Genomic DNA, 15,972 nt, shown 5'->3' on the forward strand with positions numbered 1-15,972 from the left:
TAGTGGTTAGATCTATCATTAAACTAAACTTATACTGGTTGATCTCTAGAGTCCTGCCAGTCATTGACACCAGCAGAATAAATATACACTTTGAACCAACCAACACTACTCAATCAACTCTACTTATTTACTTTAATATTGTAATGAGACTAAAAGTCAGTATAATCTCGAGATGTAATCTTAATTTGGAACAGTAAGACGTATTTTCAGTACGAGCTCATTTGCTGCAGCTGCAGTCTGCTGGCTGCACCAATAACCAAGATCCTATCATCTCAAGTCTAGTAGCTTGTTACTTAAACTGTCTTTTGTCTTTTAATTTTCCTATCATTTGGTTAGGATACTTAAAACTTTTTACTTTATTACTTCCTATTACTTACTCCAATGCTACTCATTTTTCTGCTACCAGGATCAAGTGCCACTTATTACAGTTGATGCTGCTCATCAGCTACACATTCTCATATTCTTTTTAGCTGTCTTTCATGTGCTATACAGTGCAGCGACAATGATGCTTGGAAGGCTGAAGGTAAATTGACTAATATCAGCATGTTCCTTGCCAGAAATTTATTTATTTAAAGTTTTGGGGTGATTGTTCATTTGCTAATTGCAAAACTACCTGTAAAATTGTCCTTTGTGAGGTCTCATTACCTTATAGGAAAGCTCTGCACCAAGCTGCTGCTGTTGTTGTTTTTAGTAGAGAACTGGGACTAAAAGAGTGGACTCCAAAACTTAAATTTGAAATGGCAGTAATGAGCAAGCTAATGGTGATAGATGACTTAAGTCAATGCTTGTATCCATTTTTAACTGCAATAATCAACGATGATAATGACCATGCTGCAAATCATAACCAATCAACCCAAGTTACTCAAAACTACTCATGAATGAAAACTTTATTTTAGATAACTGAAAAGTGAGGAGGTGGAGTGTATAAGGGTTTACTTGGAAAAACTAGCAATTTTGCATACCATGCTATTATGTTTGAACTGTAGTTTGGGGATCAATTTTGGAATGTTGGAGTGGCAACTGAAGAAGTACCTGTAGATCCACCTGTGCTAGCATGTTTGTCCTGCGATTGTGTAATTTCAATGTCCATCGTTAGATCATATGGATAGAAGTGACGAGGTTCTTATAGTGTCTTATTGGCTACATCAATGAAATTATGCATGGCGCTGGGTTTTGTCTGATGGCTGGAGTTGCTTGTAGTTGGTCATATGTCCCTCTTCATTATTGGAAATTCCTGCTTCTCAGAAGATTTCCTTTACTGTATGTCTTGTTTTATTCCTGTGGTTAACTGGCATTTTAACTGGCATTTTGCTTGTAGTTCATCCTAAATATGCATCGTCTGTTGATTCTCCCCACTATAACTCTTTTTATGCAGATAAGAGGCTGGAAAGCATGGGAGTATGAGACATCATCACTTAACTATGAGTTAAGGAATGGTACATTATTTCTTGCCCCTGAAGGATGCATGAATTGTTCCATTATTTTTATTCTCTTCTTGTTTCTCCATGATATGTTATGACTGTGTGTTTTATTGCCAATATGTATCAGATCCTTCTAGATTCAGGCTCACACACCAGACAACTTTTGTAAGAACGCACAACAGCTTTTGGACTAGGATCCCATTCTTCTTTTATGTGGTAAGCAATAGAAATTTTGGATGAATTATTGAAAGAGATTAGAATTCATTTAATGTAAATCTTTTCAGTTTTGATTTAGTGCTTTAGCATATATCATCAGAAAGAGAGTTGAATTAATCTGTCCTTTTAAATGCACACAACTCAGAAGGATTTATCAAAGATTACTCCCTCCATTTCAGCTCAGGGATAATATTGATAAGGGGCTGAGAGATTAAGGAGGGAGAAAAGTAGATAGAAAAAGTGGGTCAATGTAGAAGTGTAGAACATTCTGGGACGGAGGGAGTAATACAAATTCAAAGGCAAGAGGGGATGAAAAAGGGTGAAGAAAAGTTGGAAAGTTTTTTTTGGAAGTCAGATGCTATAATATTTTCCCCAAGTTTTCTAGCTTATAGAGGATTGTAGTTGCAGAATAAGCAAGTGAGATATTCAAAAGGAAGATTAAACTTTAATAGGAGGATTTTTTAAATGTTTGCTTGGCTGAAAGTCGAAAACCTGTTATGCTCCTCTTGTTTATCGTATTATTGCTACATTTATCAGCCGCTTACCATGAGGTCATATTTTGACTACTAGCACTGTAATTTCTCCTTCTATAATCTTGCAGGGATGTTTTTTTCGCCAATTCTACAGATCAGTTACTAGAGCTGATTACATGACATTGAGAAATGGATTCATAAATGTGAGTGCCTCTTAATACTTCATTGATTGGAGCTGTTTTACTCTCATTCATGTACAATTTTCCTTACCCCTAATTTTGATTTCTGCCTGGTGTGGCTTTTAGGCTCATATAGCTCCAGGAAGCCAATTCAACTTCCAGAAGTATATCAAAAAGTCATTGGAAGATGATTTTATAGTGGTTGTTGGTGTCAGGTGAAGTTTCACGTATGGAGTAGTTGATACGTGCTCTAAAAATCTAAACCATCATTTGCAATTCAACTTCAAATTTAAATCTTTTAACTTAATTTTTTAATTTGCAGTCCAGTTTTATGGGCATCTTTTGTGATTTTCTTGCTTCTGAATGTCAAAGGTGAGCCACTATCCCTGTATTCAATTCTCCATATTTGGGTATCCTATCTAGAGGCCACATGTGACTTTAATTGTCAGAGCGTATTAGATTATTGTTTTCGATCTATTTACGTATACAAATGAATGGCCAAAGTTGATATAATTCTAATACAAAGGGTCAGATGTGGCTTATATTTCAAGGATGGGGCTAGTATTGATTTTTTACCTGCTTACTGATTACTGTAACTCGTTACTCTTCTTCCACTATGGTGCTGTTGCCTTTCCAGGATGGCACACACTTTTCTGGGCATCTATACTTCCCCTGATGGTAAGACATTGTTTTCAGAATTGTATTTTCAATTTGTTTCAGAGAAACTTTCTAAGACTAAGTTTTGCATTAGGTTGTATTAGCTGTTGGAACAAAGCTGCAAGCCATTTTGACAAGGATGGCTTTGGAAATCACAGAGAGGCATGCTGTGGTTCAAGGGATCCCTCTTGTGCAAGGTTCAGATGAATACTTTTGGTTCTCACGGCCTCAATTTATTCTTCATCTCCTCCACTTTGCTCTGTTTCAGGTATATCTTGGTGTTTTCTCTCATACGTATCCTACAGATCATATTGAGTTTTGCTTTTGAATGGAAAGTATTTGACATTTATTACAAAATATTCAGACATCATTGTTGATGATGACATTATTATACACGATCAACTCAAAATGTAGCCTGAACTTCAGGATATGCATGTTCCGTTGACCAAATGACTCTCCTGTCTTTTGTCTCAAGTTTTCTGCTGTGTGGGTTATTATTGGATAGACAAATAAAAGTTTGCTGAATTACTGTTGACAGGAGTAAATGTGCCAAATGGGTTGGTCTAATTTCTGGTTTAAAGTGTATATATGTAATTTTGTACCAATTTTAAACGGGGCTTTCGAGTTTTTGAACATAGCAGGGTTTGGATGTTGAGTCAATTTATGTGCAAAATTTTTGCTAGTGGGTTGAATTGGGTTCAGGTTGCTCAATTTCTTCTTTGGGTTTGACACACATTTCTAGAATAACTTTTCACGCCCTTTCAAGATTCAAATTTAGTTTTGATAGATTGCTGGCGGCGGGTTGAATCCTTTGCAGACGACTTAAATACGCGACGGGTATTGTTTGTAATTGGCAGAGTGGCCTTGCTGCCACGATCCACTGAGATTCAGCTCTATGTCGCTTCGATTCGTCCCTGCCCCCACCCTATTCCCTAAAACACCTGTATTTTGGAAAACGAGGTTAGCGATGCATCTCGTATGCTAAAAAATGCTAAGTATAGGATTAAGACAAGTTACAAAGCCTAAGTGTTGGGATGTTTGATGGTACAAGGGGCCGTGTGGCATGTGCACAGGACATGTGCACCCAAGGACAAGGCATACCGGGTTTCGGCACTATGTACGACTCCCAAGGCCCTTAGGGCATGATGATTAAGGATGAATAAGATGGTTCCGAGCACTATTTATGACTCCCAAGGTCATTTGGGAACTCATGGAAGTACTTGGATGCATAATCCCGCCGGTTGAAAAAATGATGTACGGAAGCCAAATATGAAGGTTATAATACACGAAATCGGAGCAATTTAGGAGGTCTCGGGACCCGGTGTCGGAATTTCACGGAACATTACGGGATGCATCTCGAGGTCATATAATATTGTTGTGACCCATATATGACCAATATTTGGCTACGTATAGGCCCTATGAAAGCTTATAGCCAATACAAGAGGCATGTACGAAAACGAGTAAATTGACCGATTTAAGGCAAATTGGATGGTTTTACCTACCCAATTGGACTCCCGAAGGGTATTAGTGACTATGGTAAACATCTGGGCAATTTTATTTTCGGGCGAAAAAGGTCAAAAAAAATTCTAAAATTGAAGGCTATTATCCATGCTTTTTTGAAGAATTTTTTATGATACGGGACACGGTGGCGAAAAGTCTTGGATCCTAGGGAATACATCTTAGGGTCATATAATGACGTTCGGAACCATATATGACCATTATATGTTGTCAAAAATGTCCGTGGTAGGCTTGAGTTCACGAAATCGGTGCAAGAACAAAAAATGGGTAAATTGACCGTTTTAAGGCAAATTGGATGGTTCCACCCACCTAAATAAACTCCCAGGGTGTATTAGGGTCCATGGTTAACATCTCGGCAATTTTTATTTTCGAGCGAAAATAGGCCAAAAAATTCCAAAATTCAAGGCTATTATCCATGCTTTTTGAGGAATTTTTGAGGTTACACAGCCCGATGGCGAAAAGTCTTGAGACCATAGGGGATACACCTTAAGGTCATATAATGTCGTTTGGAACCATATATGACTATTATATAATGACGTAAATGTCCGTGGTAGGTTTGAGCTCACGAAATCGGTGCAAGTTGTGAACGGGTAAATTGACCATTTTAAGGCAAATTAGATGGTTCCACCCACCGAATTGGACTCCCGGAGGATGTTAGGGACCATGGTAAACAGGCGAAAAAGGTAAAAAAAAAGTCCAAAATTGAAGGCTATTATCCACGCTTTTTGAGGAATTTTTAGGTTACGGGGCCCGGTAGCGAAAAGTCTTGAGATCCTAGGGGATGCATCTTAAGGTCATATAATGTTGTTTGGATCCGTATATGACCATTACATAATGTCATCAATATCTGTAGTAGCCTTAAGCTCACGAAATCGGTGTAATTTGTGAACGGGTAAATAGACCGTTTTAAGGCAAATTGGGTTCCACCCACCCAATTAGACTCCCGGAGGGTGTTAGGAACAATGGTATTTGGGCAATATTTATTTCCGAGCGAAAAAAGGTCAAAAAATTCCAAAATTGAAGGTTATTATCCACGCTTTTAAAGGAATTTTTAGGTTACGGGGCCCGGTAGCGAAAATTTTTGAGACCCTAGGAGATACATATTAGGGTCATATAATGTCGTTTGGAACCATATATGACCATTATATAATGTCATAAATGTCCGTGGTAGGCTTGAGCTCACGAAATCGATGCAATTTGTGAACGGGTAAATTGATTGTTTAAGTCAAATTGGATGTTTCCACCCACCCAATTGAACTCCCAGAGGGTGTAAGGGACCTTGTTAAACATTTGGGAAATTTTTATTTCCGAGCGAAAAAAGGTCAAAAAAGTTCCAAAATTAAAGGCTATTATCCACGCTTTTGAGGAATTTTTTAGGTTACGTGGCCCGGTGGCGAAAAGTTTTGAGACCATGGGGGATACAACTTAAGGTCATATAAGGTATCATATATGACCATTTTATAATGTCATAAATGTCCGTAGTATCCTTAAGCTCACGAAATCGGTGCAATTTGTAAACGGGTAAATTGACCGTTTTAAGACAAATTAGATGGTTCCACTCACCCAATTTATATGGTGCTAATTGACCGTTTTAAGGTAAATTGATCGGAGGGTGTTACGGACCATGGTAAACATCTAGGAAATTTTTGTTTCCAGGCGAAAAAAGGAAAAAAAAAAAGCCTAATATTGATGGCCATTATCCACGTTTTTTTAGAAATTTTTAAGTTACGAAGCCCAGTGGCGAAAAGTCTTGAGATCCTAGGGGATGCATCTTATGGTCATATAATATCGTTTGGAACTATATATGACTATTATATAATGTCATAAATGTGCGTGGTAGGCTTGAGCTCACGAAATCGGTGCAATTTGTGAACGGGTAAATTGACCGTTTTAAGGCAAATTGGATGGTTCCACCCACCCAATTGGACCCCCGGAGGGTGTTAGGGACCATGGTAAACATCTGGGAAAAATTTAATTTCGAGCGAAAGAAGGTAAAAAAAAAATCCAAAATTGAAAGCTATTATCCACGTTTTTTGAGGAATTTTTGAGGTTACACAGCCCGATGGCGAAAATTCTTGAGACCATAGGGGATACATCTTAGGGTCATATAATGCCATTTGGAACCATCTATTGCCATTATATAATGTCGTAAATGTCCGTGGTAGGCTTGAGTTCACGAAATCGGTGCAAGTCGTGAACGGGTAAATTAACCGTTTTAAGGCAAATTAGATTGTTCCACCCACCGAATTGTTCTCCCGGAGGGTGTTAGGGACCATGGTAAACATTTGGACAATTTTTATTTCCAGGCGAAAAAGGTATAAAAAAAAAGTCCAAAATTGAAGGCTATTATCCACGCTTTTTGAGGAATTTTTAGGTTACGGGGCCCTGTACCAAAAAGTCTTGAGATCTTAGAGGATGCATCTTAGGGTCATATAATGTCGTTTGGAACCATATATGACCATTATATAATGTCATAAATGTCCGTGGTAGGCTTGAGCTCACGAAATTGGTGCAAGTTGTGAACGGGTAAATTGACCATTTTAAGGCAAATTAGATGGTTCTACCAACTGAATCGGACACCCGGAGGGTGTTAGGGACCATGGTAAACATCTGGGCAAACTTTAATTTTGGGGAAAAAAGGTTAAGAAATTCCAAAATTAAAGGATATTATCCACATTTTTTGAGAAATTGTTTAGGTTACGCGGCCCGGTGGTGAAAAGTTTTGAGACCATAGGGGATACAACTTAGTGTCGTGTTATGCTGTTTGGAACCATATATGACCATTATATAATGTCGTAAATGTTCGTGGTAGGTTGGGTAAATTGACCATTTTAAGGCAAATTAGATGGTTCCACCTACCCAATTGGACTCCCGGAGGGAGTTAGGGACCATGGTAAACATTTGGACAATTTTTATTTCTGGGCGAAAAAAGGTTAAAAAAATTCCAAAATTAATAGTTATTATTCACGCTTTTTGAAAAATTTTTAGGTTACGGGCCCGGTAGCGAAAAGTCTTGAGACCCTATGGGATACATTTTAGGGTCATATAATGTCATTTGCAACCATATATGACCATTATGTAATGTCATAAATGTCTGTGGTAGTCTTGAGCTCACGCAATCGGTGCAATTTAAGAACGGATAAATTGACCATTTAAGGCAAATTGGATGGTTCCACCCACCCAATTGGACTCCCGGATGGTGTTAGGGACAATGGTAAACATCTGGGCAATTTTTATTTCCAGGCGAAAAAAGTTCAAAAAAATCCAAAATTGAAGGCTATTATCCACGCTTTTTAAAGAATTTTTGAGATTACGGGCCCGGTGGCGAAAAGTCTTGAGACCCTAGGGAATACATCTTAGGGTCATATAATGTCGTTTGGAAACATATATGACCATTATATGTTGTCATAACTGCCCGTGGTAGGCTTGAGTTTACGAAATCGGTGCAAGTTGCGAACGGGTAAATTGACCATTTAAAGGCATAGTAGTTGTTTGCACCCACCTAAATAGACTCCCGGGGTGTATTAGGGTCCATGGTAAGCATCTCGACAATTTTTCCTTACGAGTCAAAATAAGTGGAAAATTGTCCAAAATTGAAGGCTATAATACACTATTTCGGATAAATTTTTGACAATTCAAAAATGAACTGAATGTGTTGGATGACTATTTGGGTCATATAAGGAGGTTTGAAACCATAAGACATCGATAAAGATGTCTATGAAGTGCCAAGAATGAGTTTTGACTCTATTTTGAAATTCATGAAATATAGTGATGTGACTGATGTCATATAAGTATAGTAATGTGATTTGACTTTATTATAATGATGTCATATAATTATATTGAAGTGATGTGACTTAACTATAATGATGCCATATTATGAAAATAAATTTTTAATGATGTGATGTCATAATAATGTCATAAAAGTATAATTATGCTATATAAGTGATGTAATATGGGTAAAATAGTGATGTGATGTGACCATAATAGTGATGTGATTTGACAATTGTAATGGAAATGAACACATTATATGATATGATGATTGATTTGCAATATATTGAGTATTCATTGTTACTATTCACATGTGTATTGATTTGACAATAGTGACTATTCATTGCTACTATTCACATGTGTGTTGATTAATATGATGTGTGATTTATTATGTTGAGCATATTGATATATTTGAACAAACTATTCATGTTTGTAATGTAAGTATCATATCTTATCTCATGTAAACAATCACCAACAACCAAACTGTCCCCCAATCACCCTGTTTTGGGGTCAATTACCATATTCTCGGTCCCGGTCCCAAACCTCGAAAAAAGCACAATAAGTATCATATTGATATATTTGAACAAACTATTCATGTTTGTAATGTAAGTATCATATCTTATCTCATGTAAACAATCACCAACAACCAAACTGTCCCCCAATCACCCTGTTTTGGGGTCAATTACCATATTCTCGGTCCCGGTCCCAAACCTCAAAAAAAGCACAATAAGGGAAATATGAGATGTAAAAACTGTTAAAAATCCATCCCCCTCTTATTCCCAACCTTTCCACCATCTTATGGAAGGCCATTTTTTGACGGTTCTAGATATGACAAGAGGCCTGTGTGTTGCTTAGTACTTGATATAGCGTTCTAATATCAAGTTATAGTAGATCATTTTCTTTAGCATTACTTCTTTAAATTCGAGTCATTTTTATATATTTTGAATTACTTCTCTAAATCTTTTTAGTATTTAAAATCTGTTTTTTCTTTGAAACTACTTATCTGACAAGGACATATTCTGTCTTTTGTTCCATAATCTGCAGAATGCCTTCCAGATAACTTACTTCTTGTGGATACTGGTAATAATTTAACATCATTTGAACTACTACTCGACACGAATATGCCAAACTTCAAAAGATCCTACAATGCTAATTTTTTTTTTTTCTTTTTTTTCTTTTGGTTCTAGTATGAATTCGGACTGAAGTCATGTTTTCATGATAGACACATATTTGTGCTTATTAAAATAATTATCGGGTAAGGTCTCAATACATGTTCATTTGTCATTTGTGTCACATATTTTATCTCTTTGGATTAATGGAGTATAACTTGGGATTACAGGATTGGTGCTATGGTTCTTTGCAGTTACAGCACTCTTCCACTTTATGCTCTTGTGACCCAGGTATCACCATACTTTCTCTAGCTTTCCACTTCCTCTTGAACAACCAGAAAACGAAGCTATAAGTCAGTCACCTATGCTTTGTTGTAATCTAAATTTAACACAAATGAGCCTGAGAATCAGTAAGACACTGTGACTATGACTGATTTATTTATTTGGGCAAGATTATGTACAACAGTGATGGGATTTAAATAGACCCGAATCACACAACCTATAATGACTTGTTACCCACATGTGACTCAATTTCAATACTAATAATTGGTTTTCCTTCGCTATTCGAGGTTTTTCTACTCTACATTACTCTAATGTTGATTATTGGACATACTTGTATATTTGATTTGCTCTAGTTATCAGTTAGTAGCTACCTCAAGTCTGAATATCATGCTTGATGTCAGTAAATAAAACGACCTCAAGATTGAAACTTGGTGATGAAAATTTTGACAGATGGGATCAAACTTGAAGAAGTCTATCTTTGACGAGCAAACATCCAAAGCTCTCACAAAATGGCACATGGGAGTTAAGAGGAAGCAAAAGGAGAACACAGAGAAGTCTTCTACCAAAACCCTGGGAGGAAGCTCAAAGAGCTTAAGGAAGTCAATGAAGCGGCATTCATCTGGCCCCACCCTACACCGTTTCATGACAACAGGCCACTCAACTCATTTGTCATCCTATGTTGAGCTTCATGTGTCGGATGGTGAAGGTGATGAGATAACTAAGGCCGATGATAAACACGGGGAGAGTGAAATGACTTTGTTGTCTACTAGGAAGGAAATTAAGGAAGACGACCTGTTTGGCAAGCCAGCTCGAATTGACAGTAGCAGTGAAGTATAATTGCTACCCATGTAAACAGCCTACACAGGTATTATTAGACTAATTTTTCCTTAATTTAGATAGGTTGGTTGTATTAAGGCCAAATACAAATGTAATACTTAAGAGGTTTGTTTAGTCATAGGGCACTTCAGTCTTCGCTCTTCAGAAAGATGAAAAGTAAAACTTGGATTGTAGAAGCATTTCTTGTACATTGTTACATACTATTTGTTTACATATTGAGGCAGTACATAGTTGCATTACCTTGCCATATATTCACTATGTTTCACTTTATTTTTTTTGGATGTGAGATGGTTGAGTTTCATTTGACACTGTAATTCTAAATCTTTATCTACTGTACCACTGAAAACTTGCAGAGTTGCAGTGGTACCTGAATTCTCTTGCTAGTGAACTTTTTTTATGACAGTATATATATACTATGATACTGAAGAGTAAGATGCTAACTTAAGGTAAGAAATCAGCTTCTTGCTGTTGAAACACCACAGAAACACCAGTCCTGCAGGTCTGACACTGATTAACAACCACCAGCGTTTGACGGCAGGAAGGGCAGCTGGAGGAATGGGACCCGATCAGCCATGTGTCAATACATTCAACATGGAACATGTGGGAACATCCTGGGAATTCCCTAACCTCTTCTCCTTCCACAAATTCAGCCAAACAAATCACACACTCTGCTGCTGCTGCTTTATCATTCTCAATTTTGGCCGCATCAGCAGCAACTGTCAGACTGCCAGACTTGAAGACCTTTCTAGGGAGCGAGTTGATGATCTCCCTCTTCAAGCATTCGTTGGGAACCACTTCATTAGTAGTTCCCCGTGTAGTAGGAGGCTGAGGGCAGGGCCACACACAACGGGTTACTGCCATGAGTCCCATTACACAAATGAGGGCACAGAGAATGCAGGTTATGATGATCAGCATGTTTGAGTTTACTGAGAATGCTGCTTTTGCTGTATTGTGTGAGAATTTTCTATTGGTAATAGCTTCCATAAATTGCAAGGTGATACTTTGGAAGTTGGAACAATGACTATATATAGGAGTAGGGCAGTAGATCAAGTGAAGTTTGCTTTTTTGAGGATTTTTTAAGGGGAAAAAAAAAAAAAAACATTTATATCCTAATTCTTCTGAGGTTCTAGTCAACATTTAGAACTAGGTGTAGTTTATGTTTTAGCATCCTTGACTGTTTTTGTTGGTGCTTTTATAGTTAAAGTTGAAAGTGAATGTTTTTTACATTTACATTACAAACTTCATGGAAAAATCAACACTAGCTTTTAGAATTTTTAAGTGAAATTATTGATAAATACCCACAATTTTATTTTTTAAAAGTTTGTTACTTAAACCCTACACTATATTTTGCTAGGACTATCTAGGTTATTAGATGTGATACATAAGTATAGACGCATATACTTCTTTTATATATATATATTTGCAATAGATTGACTTTTACACTATTTATGTGTCTCACTTTGACTAGTTTTAACAATATATTTCTATTGCCATATTATTTGATTGTTGACTATTTTATGTGATTTATGTGTTACAAAAATTTACTCAAGATTTTGTTAGATTCGTATTGAAATATCCTCGTTAATTATCAACTTTTTATAATTTTTGCTTACCTTATGCACGCCAAAAAATACTTTTAATGAATACACTTCTATAATAATTTTTTTTTTTAATTTTATTTTCATTTTGGTAAGGTATTAATAGATGAGTAAAAGCTCCACCAATTCCATAGTAATGGTGAGTTTGAAACTCGAGGTCTGATCCCATGTGGGAAAATTCCGTTCAATAGTTAAATCATTTGATCGTATTGTAATTTTTTTCAGTCTCCCACCAAAATTGTGTTTCCATAAGAGGACAATATAGACTAAGTGAGTAGTACTTTGCAAGTGATAATATCGTCCACCAACTCACATTAAGTTGGGAGCAGTTTTCATCTTTGATTTTCAACCTACCCTTTTCTTTCTTTTTTTTAGGTTTTTTTGACTGAATACACTTTTGGTCTTTTATGTTTCATCACTACACACGAGAGACACGTCCTCCATGTTCGTCCATATTCAATTTATATGAAATGGTAATATCGTTGTCAACTTTCATATACTTTTCTTAATAATAATACTAGTAATAATAATCAAAAGTAGATTTAGAGCAAAAAGAAAGGTATGAATATCCCATGCAAGAAATTTTCACGTGACAATAATGAACATAATCTAACGCAGTCTCACACTTCTCATGTAGTGTACCCTAAGATTTTGAGAGAAAAATAATCTAACTTTGTACATCTTTCATTCTTTCCGTATTCAATATTCCTCAACAATAAGAACAATAATTAATTTTCTTTCAAAAAAAAAAAAAAAAAGAACAATAATTAATTTGTAATTTTATTTGTTTTCTGTCTGACGAAATATAAGATGGCCGAACTTGGTGTAGATTGATTGGTTGCCAAGTTGAAATGCCAAAAATTTTAATTAGCTGTTCAAAAAGTCTAATTTATTGACAGGTTAAGGTGGAACCGTGGAATGCAATATTACCTTGGTCGAGTGAATCAAGATGAACAATACGAGTCACAAGTCATTGGTTCTTACAAGTTAAGATCCGTTCAGTTGTGACATACTCCATAATCCCTTCACTTTAAATCACGATGATACATGTACACCACAAAGATCATAAAATACTACCTACGTTTCTCATTATTTGTAACAAAAGTATATTATTTGCGAGCCAAAAAAAAAACTCTTGTAGCAAATAATGATAAATGGAGGTAGTATATTGTTTTCTTTTACACCAATAATTTGGCACTTTTTCCCTGGTAATCATTTGGTGCAAAATAACATCATGTGTACATAGCTCATGAAGAGACTCAACGATTCTTAGTCAACCAAAAAAGTGCAGGGCTTCAAAATGAGGAAGCAGACTAATCCTAGTGAACGATCGCCCTCAATAATAAAAGGCCAACGAATGATAATAACACTTCCCAGGTGTCCTAGATATGGTATCAGATGACTCAAGAGCAAAGCAAATAGGCACTACTCTATGCTGTATCATGCAAGTGGCAGACTAGCTGCCGTTGGTCCCTATTATTTACCAGTTTACGTAATTAAATGCCTTTCAAGCCCCCCTCCAACGATTCAATGAACTACAAAAAAAATAAAGCATATGCAGATGCACCAAGGGAGAAATCCCCACTAGAAAACTACCCCCAGTACCTCTTCCACACCAGACACCACTATCTATCGCCATCAGAAAGGAGCACAGCGTCTCCATGTTCCCCAAACAGCATGTACACAACAGGCACTCAAGAATCTAGTACACTTACTGCACTTGCCAGAACATAAAGGCCAGTCTGACTACTTGTCCCAAAAACTCAACCAAGGTATTATGTAGTTTTCACCTGTATTCTGTGGACACTAATAACAGCACCAGGCAACAGGTATAAACTACAAGAAGTCATACCACCTCAGGAATACATGATACTACCAGAAAAATAAATAACAAAGCACACCACCACAGCATAGCCAAGGTTAAACAAGAAAACTAGACAGTTTTTCACAAAAAAAAGGATAATTTATAATTTCAACTGCAAAACATAAAGCAGCTACCTCTAACCTTAAACAAAAATTCCTAACAAAACAAAAAAAAAATCTGCCTACCAGACCCATATCCTAATAGCAATTGTCGCTTGTATCAAGCCCAAACCACAACCCCCCAAAATCTAAATATATATTAGAATTTAAAAAAAAAAAAAAAAAAAAAAACCCAAACATTAGCCTTCTCATCGATACCTAGCAGTTCAACATCACCCCCTAATTAACTCCCTTGTTCGCAATCGGACGAGAATACCAACTTCTTCAAAGGATGAGGTTAACAGATGTCCAGCAGATTAGCAACAGCAGCATACTCCTTTTGAAGGCCTCCTACCCCCTGACATACTATACTAGTACAAAGATTAACATAGACATATTATCAGCCAAAATATTAGTAAGTTATTTTTATAAAATTTTTAACACTAGAAAATCTAGAAGGAAATAGGAGGCTGATGATACTATCAGTCAAATATCAATAGATCAACAAGAACAAAAAGGTTCTGTAACATCAGGACATTGATCAAGGATTAAGGTGAAAATAAGAAAACACCATCGAATATTGATAACTTGGTAGACTAGCCCCACAAGAAGAGAACAGTTGAAAAAACCTTATACAATTAATAGAAACCAGTCACAAATTAACATCAATACCAGGCAAGAAGGCAAACAAGGCACATAATAAATTAGCAAATAACAATTTTTGATGTTCCACCACACACAAAAAGGCACAAGGTGAGATGTCTAGGTCACCACAAAGTCAAACAAGTGAGATAAGGATCAGGAACAAAGATCAAGGAGAGTGTGAGTAGTAAAACAGCTTATCGATGGACTATATACTATTCACATCATGCAAAAATCATATAGTAGTGTGTGCGCTCTTGTACGTGTATACAATATACCCATTGACTCAATTAAATGAGTTCCACTTGATATTTTAATAGTGTAATGGGGGAACATTTTAGAAATAGGTAGGTGATGGCATAGGAAAATGACAAGGCAGAAAAAGAAAAACCAATTAAAAGATCAATGCTCGTATTTCATCAATTATACCTACAAAATCTACATACCAGACAAAAGAACCCAACATAAAACATCTAGAATTTGAAGCTAAAGGCTCACTATGACATCAATAGAAAGCAAGAACCACACATAACAGTATCAACCATTGTATGTACACTGGTATTCGATTCAGCTGGATACTATGTAAGGAAGGTGATTGGAGGATTACAAACTAGGCTAGTATATCTAGAACACCTTTGACAATGAAATTAAGACTATAAGAAAAACAGGCCACCTAAGTGACATATTACTAGAAACCATTAGCAAAGAAAGGCCTTACTTCGGTCGCATCAAGCTATGCCTACCAACAAAGACGATTTCACAAGGACACTCCAACAGCACAATATATGCTATGACAGCAAGATGACTCATAATACCCTCCTCCAAAATGATAGCTACACAGCCCTCAGAACTATTCAAGGTTAACCTGATAATTACGAAATCCGGATTCATTTCCATACAAATACGAGACAACGCGCTGTTCCGTACCCTAATAATGAACATTAAATTATCATTGGTTGTCTATCCTAATAGTAATCTTCCTAGGTACCACCAAAACCCAGGGAATGATCAAACTTCAAAAAGGTATAGCTTCTGTAGAGATTTGTACAAAAATCAATGAAGCACAACAGTGGATTGTATAACATAATCTGACCTATCGTAGCACATCTAGAGTGGCGTAGACTCGGACTAATTATCAATAGCTAGAAGAAGAATTTATGTAAGTCACACAATTCATGGATCATCCAAAAAGCAGCAACATTCTCCCTTGCAGAATCCAAGCCTACAACCACAAGGAATTGCTATTTAACCTGCCAATAACAGCTCAATAATTACATTAGCAATGTCATCTGGCAAGTGAAAAAATCAGT

General features: G+C 36.5%; 1 protein-coding gene and 1 pseudogene across 1 annotated transcript in view; one reads left to right on the forward strand and one right to left on the reverse strand.

Moving 5' to 3' along the window:
• Positions 1-10,658, forward strand: part of LOC145600237 (MLO-like protein 10) — a 12,594-nt gene extending 1,936 nt beyond the window's left edge. The window contains exons 4-15 of the mRNA XM_081656168.1: positions 407-523; positions 1,376-1,436; positions 1,549-1,637; positions 2,239-2,313; positions 2,416-2,504; positions 2,612-2,661; positions 2,927-2,967; positions 3,041-3,214; positions 9,277-9,312; positions 9,420-9,487; positions 9,572-9,632; positions 10,074-10,658. Coding sequence (XP_081512294.1) covers positions 407-523; positions 1,376-1,436; positions 1,549-1,637; positions 2,239-2,313; positions 2,416-2,504; positions 2,612-2,661; positions 2,927-2,967; positions 3,041-3,214; positions 9,277-9,312; positions 9,420-9,487; positions 9,572-9,632; positions 10,074-10,460 — 1,248 coding nt within the window. The 3' untranslated portion in view covers positions 10,461-10,658. The remainder of the gene's footprint in view (positions 1-406; positions 524-1,375; positions 1,437-1,548; positions 1,638-2,238; positions 2,314-2,415; positions 2,505-2,611; positions 2,662-2,926; positions 2,968-3,040; positions 3,215-9,276; positions 9,313-9,419; positions 9,488-9,571; positions 9,633-10,073) is intronic.
• Positions 10,659-10,901: 243 nt separating this feature from the next.
• Positions 10,902-11,444, reverse strand: LOC145602695 (RING-H2 finger protein ATL80 pseudogene; annotated as a pseudogene).
• Between the last annotated feature and the right edge of the window lie 4,528 nt (positions 11,445-15,972).

Source organism: Chenopodium album, chromosome 21 (assembly GCF_948465745.1).
Source record: "Chenopodium album chromosome 21, dcCheAlbu1.1, whole genome shotgun sequence".
Classification (NCBI taxonomy): Eukaryota; Viridiplantae; Streptophyta; class Magnoliopsida; order Caryophyllales; family Amaranthaceae; genus Chenopodium; species Chenopodium album.